The 19,561-nt window shown below is 43.2% G+C and overlaps 1 protein-coding gene across 2 annotated transcripts in view; it reads left to right on the top strand.

The window, feature by feature from the left end:
* Positions 1-19,561, top strand: part of BRIP1 (BRCA1 interacting DNA helicase 1) — a 369,260-nt gene that overhangs the window by 142,983 nt on the left and 206,716 nt on the right. For both annotated transcript variants that reach the window (XM_073665493.1, XM_073665494.1), the window contains exons 9-11: positions 11,625-11,824; positions 11,982-12,114; positions 12,219-12,373. In XM_073665493.1, coding sequence (XP_073521594.1) covers positions 11,625-11,824; positions 11,982-12,114; positions 12,219-12,373 — 488 coding nt within the window. The remainder of the gene's footprint in view (positions 1-11,624; positions 11,825-11,981; positions 12,115-12,218; positions 12,374-19,561) is intronic.

The raw sequence follows: 19,561 nt of genomic DNA, 5'->3' as shown, positions 1-19,561 counted from the left end.
GATACCAAATATGTGTATGTGGGTTTTTTTTTTATATATTTTATTTTGAATGGGGCGAAAGGGGGGTGATTTAAACTTTTATATTTTTTTATTTTTTTTTATATCTTTAAAAACTTTTTTTTTTTACTTTTTGCATGCTTCTATAGTCTCCATAGGAGACTAGAAGCAGCAACTGTCCGATCGCCTCTGCTACATACAGGGGACCAGCAGATCCCCTGCATGCAGCAGAAATGGTCCTGTGCTATGAGCGCCGACCACTAGGTGGCGCTCATAGCGACAAGATCATGACAACCACAGGCGTCTGCTGCAGACCCTGGGTTGTCATGCACGCCCATCGGCGACCCGCGATCACGTGACGGGGTCGCCGGTGGGCGGGGCTTATGACGCGCTACCCGGAAGCGCGCGTTAAATGCTGCTGTCGGAGATTGACAGCAGCATTTAACTGGTTAACAGCCGCGGGTGGATCGCGATTCCACCCGCGGCTGTTGCGGGCACATGTCAGCTGTAAGAATCAGCTGACATGTGCTCGGTTCAGTGAGGGCTCAGCGCCGGAGCCCTCACTGAACCGGCGGTACGCAGATATGCGTACTAATACGTCCCCGGTAAGTAAGGGGTTAAAAATGCTTGCTTATTGTATTTTCGTTTGAGACCTAAGTCCTCTGGGGATGAATCCCAGCGCGTAGGGTTCATAATGTCACTTTTGCGCAAAGAGCCTCAGGAGTGGGCCTTTTCTTTGCAACCTAGTGATACATGCTTCAGATCAGTGGATAGTTTTTTTTCTGCTTTGGGACTATTATATGATGATCCTGACCGTGTCGCATCAGCTGAGACTGAGTTGAGACGTTTAAAACAGGGATCAGGTAATGTGCAAAAATATTGTACTCATTTCCGTCGTTGGTCTACTCAAACAGGGTGGAACGATTCTGCTCTGAAAAGTCTATTTCTTGCTGGGCTCAGTGAAAGGGTTAAAGACCTGCTAATTGCTTATCCTACACCTGAAGATTTGCAACAGGCTATGCAATTAGCTATACGGGTGGATAGAAGACTGCGTGCAAGGGTTAATGAGAGCTAATCCTCTGCTATGTCAGTTTCTGGTTATGAGAATGTGTGTACTAACAGTGGTGAACCGATGGAGATTGGATCGGTGGCACCTCGCTCTCAAGAAAAAGACCGTCGATTTTCTGAAGGCTTGTGTTTCTATTGCGGAAAATCTGGTCATTTGATTAAAGGCTGTGAGCTTCGTATGAAGAAAGAAAAAAAAATGGTCAGTCACGCCCGTATTGCCTGTTTAAATTCCAAGGGTATATTTTTAGCTGCTTCCACGATTGCTCAGAAAGAATTAATGGAATTTCGGGTGTTTGTTGATTGCGGGTCTACTTTGAATGTAATTGATGGGGGATTCGTGGAAAGACTCAATTTAAAACCTGAACCTTTATCATCCCCCATTGCTGTGGTTTCTGTGGATGGTTCCCCTTTGAAGAATATTACTCTCAAGGTCTGTGAATTTCCTCTCACTATTAATGGTGTTCACCATGAGAAATTGGATTTGGTAGTGTTGAATAACTTGCCTTCTCCAGTAATATTGGGATTGCCCTGGTTAAAATTTCACAATCCTGTACTGGATTGGTCTACCAGTGAAATTAAATCCTGGAGCCATAAATGTTATGACAAGTGTTGTAACGGGCGTATTGCAGCTTTGGATAGGGGAGAATTGCCTGTTCCTATTCAGGATTTTTGGAGAGTTTTTTTCTGAGAAGGATTCGCAGGTTTTGCCTCCCCATAGAGACTATGATTGTTCTATTGAATTTGTCCCTGGAGCGACTCTTCCTAAAAGTCGTTTATTTAACCTTACTATTCCTGAGAGGAAGGCTTTGGAGGAATACATACAGACAAGTTTGGCCGCCGGTCACATTAGGCCCTCTAAGTCTCCTGTGGCGGTTGGATTTTTTTTTGTAAAAAAAAAAGGACGGCGGTTTACGTCCTTGTCTGGATTTTCGTGAGATTAACAAAATTACTGTACGCAATCCTTACCCACTGCCATTGATTCCTGATCTGTTTAACCAGTTAATGGGGGCCAAGTGGTTCTCTAAAATTGACCTTAAGGGGGCATACAATCTGTTGCGCATGAAGGAGGGTGACGAATGGAAGACTGCTTTTAACACTCCTGTGGGTCATTTTGAGAATCTGGTTATGCCTTTTGGTCTTACTAATGCTCCTGCATTTTTTCAGAATCTGATTAATGACATCCTTAGACCTTTGATCGGCAAAAATGTGGTTGTGTATTTGGATGACATTTTGATTTATTCGCCGGATCTGGAGTCTCATTGGCGGAGCGTGCGTGAGGTATTACAGTTATTAATGGACAATTCGCTTTTTGCTAAGCTGGAGAAATGTGAGTTCGCTGTACAGAGAATTAGTTTTTTGGGCTACATTATCTCCAGCAAAGGTTTTGAGATGGATCCGGTTAAGGTTCAGGCTGTGCAGGAATGGCTTAGGCCTATTGGTTTGAAATCGATACAGAGGTTTTTGGGTTTCGCCAATTACTACAGAAAATTCATAAAAAAATTTTCTAGTATTGTCAAACCTCTGACTGATCTCACCAGGAAAGGTGCTGATGCGGTTCAGTGGTCTTCTGAGGCCATTGAAGCTTTTGTGTATCTCAAGGAGAGGTTCACCTCTGCTCCCATCCTTATTCAGCCTGATGTTACTAGGCCGTTTTTGGTTGAGGTTGATGCTTCCTCTGTGGGGTTGGCGCAGTATTGTCTCAGGATAACGGGGATGGATTACATCCCTGTGCCTTTTTTTCAAAAAAATTTTCGGAGACTGAACTGAATTACGATATTGGTAATCGGGAATTATTGGCTATTAAACTCGCATTTGAACACTGGCGCCACTTCTTGGAAGGTGCGGAATTTACCGTTCAGGTTCTTACGGATCATAAAAATCTGATATATCTTGATGCTGCCAAGCACCTGAATGCCCGTCAGGCTAGGTGGGCACTGTTTTTCTCGCGGTTTAATTTCTCCGTTACTTACATCCCTGGTACTAAGAATGTTAAGGCGGATGCCTTGTCTCGCAGTTTTTCTCCCATAGTCGGTGCTGAGAAAGAGGAGAACATTTTACAAGAAGGTGTTGTGATAGCTGCTTTGGACTCCGTTTTGAAAAATGAGATTCTTAAAGCACAGGAGAATGCCCCTTCTAACACTCCTCATGGGAGGTTGTTTGTGCCTGGGACCTTTAGGAGAGATTTGTTTGTTGAGTGTCACGAATCTCGGTTGGCAGGTCATCCCGGAATCTCTGAGACCAAGAGACTGGTGGGTCGCAGTTTTTGGTGGCCTGGATGGCAGAAGGAAGTCATTAAGTGGGTGCGTCAATGTACTATATGTGCTAGATCTAAGTCCTCACATACTCCTGCTGCGGGGTTGCTTTGTCCTTTGGAGGTTCCCAGTGCTCCTTGGACACATTTGGCTATGGACTTTATAACTGACCTTCCCCCCTCTGAGGGTTTTACTGTCATCTGGGTGGTCGTGGACCGTTTTAGCAAGATGTGTCACTTGGTTCCTTTCGTCAAACTGCCCTGCGCTAAAACTCTCGCTAAGGCCTTTGTCAAGGAAATTGTCAGACTTCATGGCGTTCCTACTGACATTGTTTCTGATAGGGGTCCTCAGTTCGTGGCTCGTTTTTGGCGTGCCTTTTGTGATAGGTTGGGAGTTCATTTGTCGTTCTCGTCCGGATATCATCCTGAATCTAATGGCCAGACAGAAAGGAAAAACCAGGATGTTGAGCAGTTCTTGCGTTGTTTTGTGGCAGACAATCAAGAGGGGTGGTCTGAGTTTCTGCCACTTGCTGAATTTGCTCTGAACAATCATACATCTTCTTCTGCTGGTTGTTCGCCTTTTTTTTGTTGTTCTAGGAGACATCCGTCGTTTGGGTCGTTCTCCAAGTTGGGATCTGCCGTGCCTGAGGAGGAGAATTTTGCCGGTGATTTGGAGAGAGTTTGGACGGATGTGCGTGGTAATCTTCAGGAGGCCAACAGAAAATCTAAAGACTACTTTGATAGGAAACGACATGAGGTTTTGTTCGCTGTTGGTGACATGGTTTGGTTGTCCTCTAGGAATCTGCGGTTGAGGATTCCTTCAAAGAAATTGGGTCCCAAGTTTGTAGGGCCCTTTAAGGTGCTTCAGGTTGTCAACCAATCTGCTGTTAGGTTGGAGGTTCCTACCTCCTGGAGAATTAATCCGGTATTTCATGTCTCTCTGTTGAAAAAAGCTGTTGTATCGGATTGTGACGCCTCTGCCTCTGTTCCTCCGGTGGTGGAGGACGGGGAATATGAAATTTCTCGCATCCTTAACTCTAGACGGTATAGAGGTAGTTTGCAGTATCTTGTGGCCTGGAAAGGTTTCGGTCCTGAGGATAACTCTTGGGTGAGGTCGGATGATGTTTCCGCGTCCAGACTTATCAGAGCGTTTCACAGGAGATTTCCTGATAAGCCTGGTCCTAGGGGATCCGGAGGATCCTCTTAGAAGGGGGGGTACTGTTAGAATCTTGCTCTTAGGTTTTTTTTCCTTTGCTGGTCGCATGACCTTGTTGGCCTATTTAATCCTGCTCCGCCCTTCTGGCTTTGCTGGACTTCATTGTATATCTACTTTCTAGCTAGCCTGTGCTCTGTGTCTTGCTCTGTTAGTTTGCTTGGTCTACTGACCTCTATGTTCTGTATATTTTGTTTGTTCGTCTGTCTGCTACTATTTCTGTTAGGAGGTGTCCCATATTCCTCCCAGTCCTTAGTACTTGTAGGGATTCCTTCCCCACATCTATAGGTCTCCGTACAGACTAGCTTAGGACTTTAGCAGGTCTGATCGCAGGATCAGGTCCCCTGTTACATCGTAGGGATTAAGCTGAGTTCTATCGTTGGGACAGATCTCCTCTCTTTCCTTAGCTCTGGTAGCAGAACATAACACAGACAAGTCCGGACAACAACCAAGGTCGCTCCTAAAGAAACCTCATCACAGGCCGCCGCCGCCTGGTTTGCTTTTTGTGTGCTTGTTGGGGATGAGGATGAGGCAGCATCCCCGAAGGCCAACATTCCTGAGCTGGAGGTGTCCTGGGGAAACTTTGGAACCGCCCAGCTCAGAGACTTGACTCTAAAAGGGTCATTTGATAATGTCACAGTTTTGTATGGTGTTGCTCAAGAGCTGGCGTTTGACACCCAATATCCACACTTTGCTGTAAATGTGGAGTTACTATATCGGGGCACCAAGCTCAGAGGGGAGGTAATCGAGCAGTTACTAGTGCCAGGGCCATACAGACGCAGGGTGTTAGATATGGCCCATACACATGTGTTGGTTGGTCATCTGGGGGAAGAGAAAACCCAGAAAAGGATCCTCCAGATGTTCTGTTGACCCGGTTGTCACCAAGAAATTGTATATTTTTGTAGGTCATGTCCCACCTGCCAACTTACCTCCCCGGTGGCACACTTCTGTAGCCCCTTTGTGCTGTTGCCAATCATTGAGATGTCGTTTGATCGCATAGCCATGGATCTAGTGGGACCCCTGGTCAAATAAGCCAGAGGACATCCGTATATCTTGGTGGTACTGGACTATGCTACACGGTATCTGGAGGAAATGCCACTACGTAACTCCTCTGCCAAATGTATAGCCCGGGAGTTGGTCCACATCTTCTCTAGAACGGGGTTGCCTAAGGAGATCCTAATGGACCAAGGGACCCCATTTATGTCAAGGATGATGAGGTAGTTGTGCAAAACCCTGCAAATCACACAACTCTGGACCTCCGTCTACCACCCCCAGACAGATGGCTTAGTGGAGAGGTTTAATAAAACCTTGAAGGCCATGTTGAAGAAGGTCGTAGAGAAAGACGGCCGGGACTGGGACTGTCTGCTGCCGCACCTTCTGTTCTCCATTAGAGAAGTTCCACAGGCCTCTACTGGATTCTCTCCTTTTGAGCTGTTATATGGCCGACACCCCCGCGGACTCCTGGACGTATCAAAGGAATCCGGGGAGGCGGAGTCTACACCCTACAGGAGTGTAATCGAACATGTGGCCCAGATGCAAGAGATGATTGCAGAGGTGATGCCCATTGTGAAAGAACACCTTCTCAAAGTACAAGAGGCACAGTTGAGGTTGTACAATAGATCAGTGAGGGTGAGACACTTCAACCCTGGGGATCAGGTACTAGTGCTGGTACCTACGGTGGAGAGAAATTCCTGGCCAAGTGGCTGGGCCCCTATGAAGTGGTTGAAAAGGTTGGTGATGTCAACTATAGGGCCCACCAACCAGGGAGAAGGAAGCCATACCAGGTGTACCACGTCAACCTCATTAAGCCATGTCGAGACAGGGAGCCTGTTGAAACTTCGTGTTTGGTGGCAAAGACTGAAACCGACGTGGAAGAAGTCAAGGTGGCTGAATCGTTGTCACGTGCCCAGAAGCAGCAATACAGAGAGTTGAGGCAGCGGAACAGAGACCTGTTCTTTGATCTACCGGGCTGTAATCAGGTCATAGAGCATGAGGTGCTTACTGAGCCTCATGTCCGAGTGAATATGAAGCCATATCGGATTCCTGAAGCCCGCCGAGATGTAATCTCGAAGGAGGTTAAGCGCATGCTGAATCTGGGGGTCATCGAAGAGTTCAAGAGTGGCTGGTCCAGTCACATAGTCTTAGTGCCGAAACCAGATGGAGAATGGCGGTTCTGCAATGACTATAAGAAACTGAATGAGGTCTCTGTTTGATTCATACCCAATGCCCAGATTAGATTAACTAATTGAAAGGCTAGGGCCTGTGAGGTACATTACCACCCTTGACCTCACAAAAGGGTATTGGCAGATTTCTATGTCCCAAGAAGCCAAGGAGAAGACGGTCTTTTCAATGCCTGATGAGTGTTTCCAATACACCAGGATGACGTTTGTGTTGCAAGGAGCACCAGCTACCTTCCAGAGAGCCATGGATCGGATCCTAGCTTCCCACAAGAAGTATGCAGCAGCCTACCTGGATGATATCGTGATCTACAGCCAGAATTGGGGTAGCCATCTGAGCAAAGTCCAGGCGATATTCGATGCTCTACGGAAGGCAGGGTGTTCCATCAACCTGAAGAAATGTGCCATGGGCATGGAGGAGGACAGATATGTGGGCTATGTCATAGGTAGAGGCGTGATAAAGCCCCAAATAAATAAAATGTACGTGATCCGGTGTTGGCCACAACCTCTCTCAAAAAAGCAGGTCAGAGCGTTCCTGGTCATCGTGGGCTACTACCGCCGGTTCATCCCTAACTTCTCCATGATAGCCTCCCCTTTGACAGACCTTCTTAAAGGGACAAAGTCGGCTATGGCTAAGTGGTCTCCAGAAGCTGAGACGGGTTTCCAGGAACTAAAGCAGGCTCTGTGTAAACAGCCAGTCCTTGTGGCACCGGATTTCTCAAAGGAGTTTGTTGTCCAGATGGGCGTGTCAGATGTCGGACTGGGTGCTGTTTTATCACAAGAGGTGAATGGGGAAGAGCACCCTATAATGTATTTAAGCCGGAAGCTAACATCCTGTAAGAAAAATTACTCCATAGTGCAGAAGGAATGTTTGACCATCAAGTGGGAGCTGGACACCCTAAGATACTACCTTTTAAGCAGTATACATATAGTTCTCAACTGGTGCATATTAAGTTAAATTCAGAATAAAGTAACTCACACCTTAGGATATCAGTATGGGTAAATCGCCAGACATAGGAAAACATAGAAGCAAAAAACACTGTCAGGAAAACCCAAGAAAATGTTAATTTGGTATAAAAATTAACTTTTATTAGATATAATAAGATAAAAGATCAGGAATAAATATCTGACAAAAATGGTGCAAACACATACACTGTAAAAAATCCATCATAGTATAGGACCAACGGGGTTCATACTGTGGGAAACAGTATAACTCTATGGCCATTAAATTGACCTTATATACCCCACATTGTCACAACAAAGTCCCATAAAGGTAAAGTTTACTGGCCATAGAATTATACTGTTTCTCACAGTATGAACCCCGTTGGTCCTGTACTATGATGGATTTTTTACAATGTATGTGTTTGCACCATTTTTGTCAGATATTTATTCCTGATCTTTTATCTTATTATATCTAATAAAAGTTAATTTTTATACCAAATTAACATTTTCTTGGGTTTTCCTGATCGTGTTTTTTGCTTCTATGTTTACCTTTTAAGCAGGAAGTTCAGGCTGGTGTCAGACAATACCCCACTAAGGTGGATGAGCGAGAAGAAGGGGAACAATGCTCGAGTGACCAGGTGATTCCTAGCTCTTCAGGAGTTCAGCTTCCATGTAGAGCATAGGCTTGGGAAATTGCCTGTGAGGGGCTGAAACGTCTTGTTGTAGTTTTTCTACATGTGGAATAAATGAACTGATCGAATACACGTGAGTGCTGGGATTTCTTCATTTTATTTGTAATCTCTCCACGTGCACCACTACTACTAACGAGGACTACGGAGTGCCGACTATTTTTTTGTACTTGTATTCGATGTAGAGCATAGGCTTGGGAAATTGCATGGCAATGCCTACGCATAGTCGAAGGTCCACTGTTGGTTAGCGGAAGGTGCCAAGCCCCCCGGCTTTGGGCAAAGGGGGGATATGTAAGATGGCCGCTGGTCAGGTCTTTGAGGGGAAATATTTGTATCACCCAGGTTGATAGTTTCTGTGATGTAAAATCGGGAAAGCATGCTCCAGTGCACATAGTGCTGAGAGGGTTAATAGGGCGTATCAGGGCCGGTTTTTACGAGTAGTCATAAGAGTTGGGAGGGATAGACTGCTCACATATCCCCTCCAGGGCGTGTATATAAAATGGAGACCAAGTGTCTCATTTGTGGGCTATGTCTGGAGATGTGTGGATCTCCAGAGTGTTGGTCTGTGTTAGGACCTAAGCACTGGACACTAACCTGAGCGGGCGAACACGCTGCCTTGTATGGACATTTTCCTTTGTGTTTCCACTTTGTGCCGGAAAAGGCTGTTGCTTTTTGTTTTGCTTCCTGAGCAGTTTATGCTGTTTAATAAACCAGCCTGGATTTCACTGAAAACGCTTCTGTGTCTACCTCAACCACAGCCGAGTACGTACCAAACCCTACATATATATATATGTGTGTGTGTGTGTAATATTAAATATATATATTCTATGTATTCCTCTAGGATTCCCTTATTGAGTGTGAGGGTGAATTAAAAAAAATCGCTGTACTTCTACTTTTTCTGAGGAATAGTGAATGAAACAATGCAATTTTAGCACTCTGCAGTTGTATTGTACCATAAAGCGTATCATTTTTAAATCTATAAGTCAGACTATTTGAAATATGAGGAATTCCACATATTGGACAGAAAAAAGCAATAATACAGTCATTAAAGGAAACTTGTTTCTTGATGCCTGAACCATGGATAGCATGAATCAGACACTGGCTGTGATATTGCAGCTTGTGTGTTTTACTCTGAAAAGTCTTGGATGACTAGTCCAAGGCCAGTCCCCAGCTGTTTTTGCCCTGATCCCTTTACCTGACAAGTCTTTTCCTATGCACATACCTAGTAAGAGAGCTGTCAGTCTAGGATGAAGTGGCCCCTGTAGCTGCCATGTTGGGTTCAGAGGGAAGAAATGAGCTTCTATATCATCAATAATCTGAGTTTGGGAAGGTCCTACTTCTCCATGGACACTGTCTTAGGGCTCTTTCACACGTCTGGATATTTCCGTTACTGGAAAAACCAGTACTGGAGATATCCGTGTATGTGTGTCCGTGTGTATGATCCGTGTGGCAACCGTGTGCTGCATCAGTATCACACGTACCGGCACCAGTGGGGCAGTTAGCGCTGTTCCCAAGTGCCGGGTGCTGAACGCTTCCCTCATCATTGTCCCCTGCTGTCACTGTGATCAGCACCAGCAGGGGACAATGTTGAGAGTAGTATTCTGCTCCCACTGTCTCCTAGTGTAAAAATTAGAATAAAATAAAAAAATGCTCACCAGTCCGAAGATTAAATAAGTGTCCCACGCTGCAAACCATCTGACCGCACCCGCTGAGGTTCAGAGGAGAATGATTCGCTCCGCTGACCTGCACTGAGCGGTGTCCTGTCACTCAGTGAGCTGCGAGTCATTCTCCTCAGCGTGTGCGGTCGCCTCAAGCCACTGCAGATGCTGATGCAGAATTTTCGGGCAGAGGGATTACAGCGTGGGGCAGTATGTTGGAAAGGTGAGTATTATGGTTGCTTTTTTTATCTTATTTAATTTTTTTTACAGGGGACAATGTCTTCAGGGAATTAGGTGTAAAGGTGAGTCAAATTTTTTTTAATTTTATTCTCATTTTACACTTGCTGGACACAGCGGGGGCAAAATACAACTGTCAACATTGTCCCCTGCTCATGCTGATCTCAATGCTGGCAGGGGACAATAATGACAGATGCCTGCAGCACCTGGCGCTTGGGAACAGCGCGAACTGTACCTCTGATTCCCAGGCGCCGGTACGTGTCACATGGATGACACACGGATTTCATCTGTGTATCATCAGTGTACACATGTGCAGGACGTTTTGCGGCTCGTGCTGCTATGAAAAACGGACAGGTCAACGTGTTTTGCCCTCGGACACACAGTCCGTGAAAACACACTGACATGTGCACAGAAGGGGTCTACATGTGTCAGGGTCTCCAGTACGTGTAGAAACGGACACCACACGTACTCGAAACCCGGACTTGTGAAAGAGCCCTTAAGCAGTACGGTTCTCTTCTCTAATCCAATGGGAAGACAATGGGGTGAAAAAGATAAAGACTTGTGATGTTATCCTTTTCTAAACCTCCCTTTTCTTTCTATGCCCCTCTCAAAGTATACATAAACATTGTGTAATCTGATACCACTATGTATTCCTGGACATTTCAAACCTAATTGTCTTCACCAGCTAACATTACAATGGAAGAAGGTTTAGAAAAGTTTATTAGAAAGACTATGATGCAGATCTTAAAAGACAACATCTAATTGATTTTGTCAATGTGGCAAGTCATAAAAGCTAATGGTAGAATATCAATGCTTACACTCTTGGTTATTTATTTGTAAATTTTATTTCTGTTTTTCCTCCCAGTATGAAAGAAGCAAGATTTTGGTAGTATTCACTTTATATTGACAATGTCATTGGATCCTTCAAACTTAACCTGAAAACCCACCTCTTCAAACAAGCTTACAGCCTACCATGACCTTGCTTGCTGCCACCTCAACAACACTGGAGCTACCACAACCCCCCCAACCTACTGTCTCCTTCCCTATTACTGTAGAATGTAAGCCACCAAGGGCAGGGTCCTCTTCCCGCTGTACCAGTCTATCGATAGTTTGTTTACTGTAAGTGATAGCTGTAGTTTGTATGTAACCCCTTCTTATGTACAGCACCATGGAATCAATGGCGCTATATAAATAAATAATAATAATAATAATTGTCATTGGTTTATTTTAGGTTGCGAGGTCATAGTATTTTATTAATTCCTGTGTTACGAGCTGGTTTTGTGACTGTCCCCCCAGTATGGCACCCTATATGCTCATGCTCCTTTTACAGAAATATGCATTAGTTTGAGTTATTCAGTATGAACTAATGCTTTGTTTTATAATTGTTTCTAGATGGAGATATGCTTGAAAGACCAGGTGGTAATCCTAGATGAGGCCCACAACATCGAGGACTGTGCTCGTGAATCTGCCAGTTATAGTGTAACAGATTCCCAGTTGCTGTTTGCCCGAGATGAGATAGACAGCATGGTTAACCATGGTATTAGACCAAGCGACCATGAACCCTTACGAGGGGTTTGTTACAGTATCACAAAGTAAGTTATTTCTTGGGAGAAACGATTAGGAATACCGTAAATTGCAACCTAGCAATAGTAACTTTGTAATCTATCATCTGCAATTAATAGAGACATTGTATAATCTGTAAATGACTGACTGCATATACAAATATCTTCATTATCATTCATTTTCTAGTTGGATAAAAGAATGTGTTGAGAATTTGGTGGAAAGGGATTATGAATCTTCATGTAAAGTGTGGAATGGTAAAGATATTCTCTCAATTTTCCATGACATGGGTATAACTAATGCAACGTTTCCTCTCCTTAAGGTAAGTGCCAACTTTGTACTTTGCTGTGAGGCAATTTCTCAGATTTCCTGTATATAGAACTGTTTCTTTTTAGACTTCATTGCATTTTTTATGTTGTAATGTAGGGAAATCTGGCTGCTGTAGTTGAAAAGGAGGAAAAGACAACTATGCTGAATGGCCAGGAGTCTGTAGTGAAAGTTCCAATACTTAGCCCACAAACGCAAATAGTATTAAAAGGACTGTTTCTTGTGTTGGACTATCTGTTTCGTGAAAACAACAGGTTAGTTTACATGGGTAATAATATGCTATGTATAACATTTAATAATTACTATTCTAGTAAGCAAAACGAGACATTTTCACTTCTAGTGAAAGCTATTCGTGGTACTCAAATATTGTGTGTGCACATTAAGTTCATTACATACATGAAAATGTTCATGACATAGCTTCTCCTGCTGTATTGTAGAAACTGAAGAAGACTGCTGTGTGATTGTGACCTAAATTCCACTTGTCTTTGCAAAAAAAAAAGCGTCCTTTAGTGTGTGACAGCTGTCAATCATAAAAACCTGATATGAATCTGGCATGGCTGTAATCACGCCAACCCAAAGAATAAAGTCGTCTAATCACTTATACCGCACGAGGAACGGCATAAAAAATAAACTCAAGGGTTAGGGTTGTGTCAGGGTTGTGTTGGGTTTGGGATTTTTTCAAAAGTAAAGAAAAAAAAATGATGACGATATGGCGACTAGTGTTGAGTACAAGTGCTCTTGCTTGAGTTTGAATCAGGTGCTCGGGTATGCACCAAGTATCGCGGGTGTTCGAGTGACATGCTCGCCCCATATGCTTTACGGCCAAAAAAACCTTGTGGGAATTGCTTGCCATGCATGAGCGATCCTCGCATGTTTTTTTTGGGTGTCTAACAACCGTGAAACATGCGGGATGGGGACTCGAGCATGTCACTCAAGCACCCGCGATACATGGTGTATACCCGAGTACCCTATGCAAACTCAAGTAGCGAGCACTTTCGCTGAAGACTAATGACAACTTATTCAATATGATGACCTAATGTTATCAAATTCTGTGTCGTACCTCTGGGTTCAAAATTTTCACTATACCCCTTGATAAAATCATTGAGGGGTGTAGTTTCCAAAATGGGGTCACTTGTGGGGGGGGGGTTCCACTATTTAGGCACATCAGGGGCTCTCCAAACACGACATGGCGTCCGCTCTCAATTCCAGACAATTTTGCATTCAAAAAGTCACACAGTGCTCCTTCTCTTCTGAACCTTACTGTGCGCCCAAACAGTGTATTTTCCCCACATATGGGATATCGGCTTACTCATGAGAAATTGCACAATAGTTTTTGGGTCCATTTTCTCGTTTTACCCTTGTGAAAATAAAAAATTCGAGGTTAAAAGATAATTTTTGTGGAAAAAGTTTGATTTTTTTATTTTCACGGCTCCATGTTATAAACTTATGTGAAGCACCTGGAGGTTCAGGGTGCTCACGTTACATCTAGATAAGTTCACTGAGGGGTCTAGTTTCCAAAATGGTGTCACTTGTGGGGGGTTTCCACTGTTAGGCACATCAGGGGCTCCCCAAACGCAACATGGCGTCCGCTAATTATTCAAGCAAATTTTACATTCAAAAAGTCAAATGGCACTCCTTCCCTTCCAAACCCTGCCGTGCGCCCAAACAGTGGTTTTCCCCCATATATGGGGTATCGGCTTACTCAGGAGAAACTGCACTAAAAATTGCATGGTGCAATTTCTCCTGTTACCCTTATCAAAATGCAAAATTGGAGGCTGAAAAATATTTTTGTGGGGAAAAATGTGAAAATTTTATTTTTACTGCTCAATGTTATAAACTTCTGTGAAGCACCTGGGGTTCAATGTGCTCACCTTACTGCTAGATAAGTTCCCTGAGGGGTCTAGTTTCCAAAATGGTGTCACTTGTGGGGGGTTTCCACTGTTAGGCACATCAGGGGCTCCCCAAACGCAACATGGCGTCCGCTAATTATTCAAGCAAATTTTACATTTAAAAAGTCAAATGGCACTCCTTCCATTCCGAACCCTGCCGTGTGCCCAAATAGTGTTTTTCCCACTAATATGGGGTATTGGCGTGCTCAGGAGGAATTGCACAACAAATTTCGGGGTCCATTTTTTCTTTTACCCTTGCGAAAATAAAAAAAATTGAGGTCTAAAGTAACATTTTTGTGAAAAAAGTCAAATGTTCAGTTTTTTCCTTCCACATTCCAAAAATTCCTGTGAAGCAACTGAAGGGTTAATAAACTTCTTGAATGTGGTTTTGAGCACCTGGAGGGGTGCAGTTTTTAGAATGGTGTCACTTTTGGGTATTTTCTGTCATAAAGGCCCTTCAAAGTCACTTCAAATGTCATGTGGTCCCTAAAAAAATGGTTTTGTAAATTTTGTTGGAAAAATGAGAAATCGCTGGTCAAATTTTAACCCTTATAACTTCCTAACCCAAAAAAAATTTTGATTCCAAAATTGTGCTGATGTAAAGTAGACATGTGGGGAAATGTTATTTATTAACTATTTTGTGTGACTTATCTCTCTGATTTAAGGGCATGAAAATTAAAATTTTGAAAATTGCCAAATTTTCGCCAAATTTCCGATTTTTTCACAAATAGGCGCAAGTCATATCAGAAAAATTTTACCACTACCATGAAGTACAATATGTCACGATAAACAATCTCAGAATCAGTGGGATCCTTTGAAGCTTTCCAGACTTATTACCTCATAAAGTGACTGTGGTTAGAATTGTAAAAATTGGCCTAGTCATTAACATGCAAACCACTCTCGGGGGTAAAGGGGTTAAGGGAGTAAACATATTTCTCGTTCATCTAATTTGGGGACACAGTAACTGTGGGATAGGCTGCTGCCACTATTAATGCAACTAATTGAAAATTGGCTCCTCCCCGGCAGACTACAGTTAGGTCCATATATATTTGGACAGAGACAACATTTTTCTAATTTTGGTTCTAGACATTACCACAATGAATTTTAAACAAAACAATACAGATGCAGTTGAAGTTCAGACTTTCAGCTTTCATTTGAGGGTATCCACATTAAAATTGGATGAAGGGTTTAGGAGTTTCAGCTCCTTAACATGTGCCACCCTGTTTTTAAAGGGACCAAAAGTAATTGGACAGTTGACTCCAAGGCTATTTCATGGACACGTGTGGGCAATGCCTTCGTTATGTCATTCTCAATTAAGCAGATAAAAGGCCTGGAGTTGATTTGAGGTGTGGTGCTTGCATTTGGAAGTTTTGCTGTGAAGTAAACATGCGGTCAAAGGAGCTCTCCATGCAGGTGAAACAAGCCATCCTTAAGCTGCAAAAACAGAAAAAACCCATCTGAGAAATTGCTACAATATTAGGAGTGGCAAAATCTACAGTTTGGTACATCCTGAGAAAAAAAGAAAGCACTGGTGAACTCATCAATGCAAAAAGACCTGGGCGCCCACAGAAGACAACAGTGCTTGATGATCGCAGAATCATCTCCATGGTGAAGAGAAACCCCTTCACAACAGCCAACCAAGTGAACAACACTCTCCAGGAGGTAGGCGTATCAATATCCAAATCTACCATAAAGAGAAGACTGCATGAAAGTAAATACCGAGGGTTCACTGCACGGTGCAAGCCACTCATAAGCATCAAGAATAAAAAGGCTAGACTGGACTTTGCTAAAAAACATCTAAAAAAGCCAGAGCAGTTCTGGAAGAACATTCTTTGCACAGATGAAACCAAGATCAACCTCTACCAGAATGATGGAAAGAGAAAAGTATGGCGAAGGCGTGGTACAGCTCATGATCCAAAGCACACCACATCATCTGTAAAACACGGCGGAGGCAGTGTGATGGCTTGGGCATGCATGGCTGGCAGTGGCACTGGGTCACTAGTGTTTATTGATTGTGTGACACAGGACAGAAGCAGCCGAATAAATTCTGATGTATTCAGAGCCATACTGTGTGCTCAGATCCAGCCAAATGCAGCCAAACTGATTGGTCATCGTTTCATACTACAGATGGACAATGACCCAAAACATAAAGCCAAAGCAACCCAGGAGTTTATTAAAGCAAAGAAGTGGAATATTCTTGAATGGCCAAGTCGGTTACCTGATCTCAACCCAATTGAGCATGCATTTCACTTATTAAAGACTAAACTTCAGACAGAAAGGCCCACAAACAAACAGCAGCTGAAAACCACCGCAGTGAAGGCCTGGCAGAGCATCAAAAAGGAGGAAACACAGCGTTTGGTGATGTCCATGAGTTCAAGACTTCATGCAGTCATTGCCAACAAAGGGTTTTCAACCAAGTACTAGAAGTGAACATTTTATTTACAATTATTTAATCTGTCCAAATACTTTTGGTCCCTTTAAAAACAGGGTGGAACATGTTAAGGAGCTGAAACTCCTAAACCCTTCATCCAATTTTAATGTGGATACCCTCAAATGAAAGCTGAAAGTCTGAACTTCAACTGCATCTGTATTGTTTTGTTTAAAATTCATTGTGGTAATGTCTAGAACAAAAATTAGAAAAATGTTGTCTCTGTCCAAATATATATGGACTTAACTGTATACCTTGCCTGCTAGCACCAAGCTTCTCAGTTTTTCATAGTGTCAGTTGGAGGCAACTGAGGTCTGAGTCTCAAACCTATTTTAGGCCTTTAGAGGCCAGGTTTGGCATTAGCCTTTTCTCTTCGTTCTCTGGTAACCGTATGATGTTTAAGTTTTTCCCATATTTTGGACAACTTTGGGACGTCCCTTGTTTACTGTGTCCCAGTTTTTTCACACTGTGTTACTGTGTAAAAAATTCCACATTTTTGGCTTGACCTCTCTGTACACATAAATGTTTATTTTTGCATAGTGTGCATGTATTCAAAATGGAGAGGGGGGATTAAGGTGCTGCCAGACACCACTGGTGATGACTTATCCCTCATGAAAACGAAAGGATCAGACATTTAAAGGGAACCTGTTACGTCTTAGTTACTATCATCACTGCCCCCATAGCCTTGTTAGTCATGCATTGTTAGTGATGCATCACTAACAAGCCTTTTTCATGAAAATCGGTGGTAGTATAATGATTTTATAATGTTTTATTTACTTTGTCCTACCTGCTCGTATTCAATCATAGGGGTGTGATTCTTAGATCCAGTCATGGGCGGGCGACTCATTCAGTTAGTGCTGGCGCTGCCCATAACGTTTCATTACTGTTCCTGGCAAGCGCCATGTTTGTGGGGCGCATGCGCATTTGCACACGTCGGGCCACTGGTCCGGCGCGTGCGCACAGAGGCTGTGTGATTGCCAGCTTCAGTGCGCACGCGCTGTAACCTGTGGCTCCCAGCACGTGCGTAGTCAATGTATCTTACGGTCACCGCTGCAGTGTCACTGCGCATGTGGTGACCGCAAGATACATTGACTGCGCATGCGCCGGGAGCCACAAGTCACAGCGAGTGCGCTCTGAAGCTGGTAATTACACAGCCTCTGTGCGCACGCGCCGGACCAGCGGCCCGACGTGCAAATGCGCATGCGCCACACAAACATAGCGCTTGGCAGAAGCAGTATTCGAATGTCATGGGCGGCGCCAGCAGTGACTGAATGCGGCGCCCGCCCATGACTGAATCTGAGAATCACACCCCTATGACTGAATACGAGCAGGTAGGACAAAGTATATAAAACGTTAGAAAAGCATCATACTACCACCAATTTTCATGAAAAAAGCTGGTTAGTGATACACATTGCATTACTAACAAGGCAATGGGGTCAGTGTACTAGGACGTGGCACACCCCCATACATATAAGATAGTTGACTGGTCTTTTTAGAAATCAGCAGGATCAATCAACTTCTTTTTTTTTTTTTTATTTGTGTGGGTCCATTCAGCAATCTAATATGTAGTAAATGGAAAATAGTAATCTTAACACCTAATAAGTAATTCATAGCTTCTGAGCGATAAGTAGGCATTAAAAATATTTACTAGTTACCTTTAAAACCTAAAGGGATATTCCATTCACTAAGCTTCTATTCCAATGTAATAGGTATAATAATAATATGATCAAATAACATCAATTAAAAATATAGTATAGTTCTTCTGAGTCGCTATTTCACTTACCCCATGTGCAGGGTATTGCAGTAGCTTACCTATCCATGGTTACGACCACTAGCAACTAGCTAACTCACTATATTATTATACTTATTGGGATAGGATCTTGGAGATAGAAATACCCATATAACTGTTATTTGGCCATATACATTTTTTGATAACTTTAAGATTAAGATAGGCGGATAAAACGAAGAGTACTAACATTTCAGTTTACAGCAAATGTCATATACACTGTGTTCCAAATTATTATGCAAATAATATTTTCTCAGATTTTTCCAAATGACCTATATGAATTGCAGTCATTGTAATTTTCCAGTCAAATAACTATTAGAGTACAATTGAAAGGTTTTTGTACAAACTGCCTATGATAACAGTATATTTTTAAAAATAATAAAAAACTCAAACTGCACTCAAAATGCATGTTCCAAATTATTATGCACAGCAGAGTTTTCAACCTTTTCATTTTAATAAAGAACAAAAAAATTGTCATTTTTGAAATTATAAGCATTAGCAGGTTATTACAAACTGAAATCAAACAGTTTTCAACTCAAAACTTTATTCTAGGTGATGTTACATTTGCACATAGGACCCCTTGTTCGAACGGAGCTTCTGAACTCTCTCGTCCATTGAATTTGTCAGGTTTTGGATGGTTTCTGCTTCCAATTGTTTTGCATGAGAACAGAATACCCTCCCAGAGCTGTTGCTTAGATGTGAACTGCCTCCCGCTATCATAGACACTCCTTTTGATGATGCTCCAGAGGTTCTCAATGGGGTTGAGGTCAGGGGAGCATGGGTGCCACACCATAAGTTTGTCCCCTTTTATGCCCATAGCACCCAGAGATGCAGATGTGTTATGTGCAGCATGAGACGGGGCATTATCATGCATGAAAATTATCTTGCTGCGGAGTGCACGGTTCTTTTTCTTGAACCATGGAAGGAAGTGCTGTTTGAGAAACTCCACATACATTATGGAGTTCATCTTTACCCCTTCAGGGATCCTAAAAGGGCCAACAATCTGTCTCCCCATGATTCCAGCCCAAAACATTACTCCACCTCCTCCTTGTTAGCGCCGTAGCCGTGTTTGCATGGGGTGTCCATCAACCAGCCATCCTCCACTCCATCCATCTGGACCATCAAGATCATTTCATGCATGATAATGCCCCGTCTCATGCTGCACATAACACATCTGCATCTCTGGCTGCTGTGGGCAAAACAATTAAAGCAGAAACCATCCAAAACCTGACAAATTCAATGGACGAGAGAGTTCAGAAGCTCCTTTTGAACAAGGGGTCCTATGTGCAAATGTAACATCACCTAGGATAAAGTTTTGAGTTGAAAACTGTTTGATTTC

The sequence above is a fragment of the Phyllobates terribilis genome, unplaced genomic scaffold (assembly GCF_046119375.1).
Source record: "Phyllobates terribilis strain yellow unplaced genomic scaffold, ASM4611937v1 Scaffold_2__4_contigs__length_985480577, whole genome shotgun sequence".
Taxonomy (NCBI): domain Eukaryota; kingdom Metazoa; phylum Chordata; class Amphibia; order Anura; family Dendrobatidae; genus Phyllobates; species Phyllobates terribilis.
This window is presented reverse-complemented; position numbering and strand designations above follow the sequence as displayed.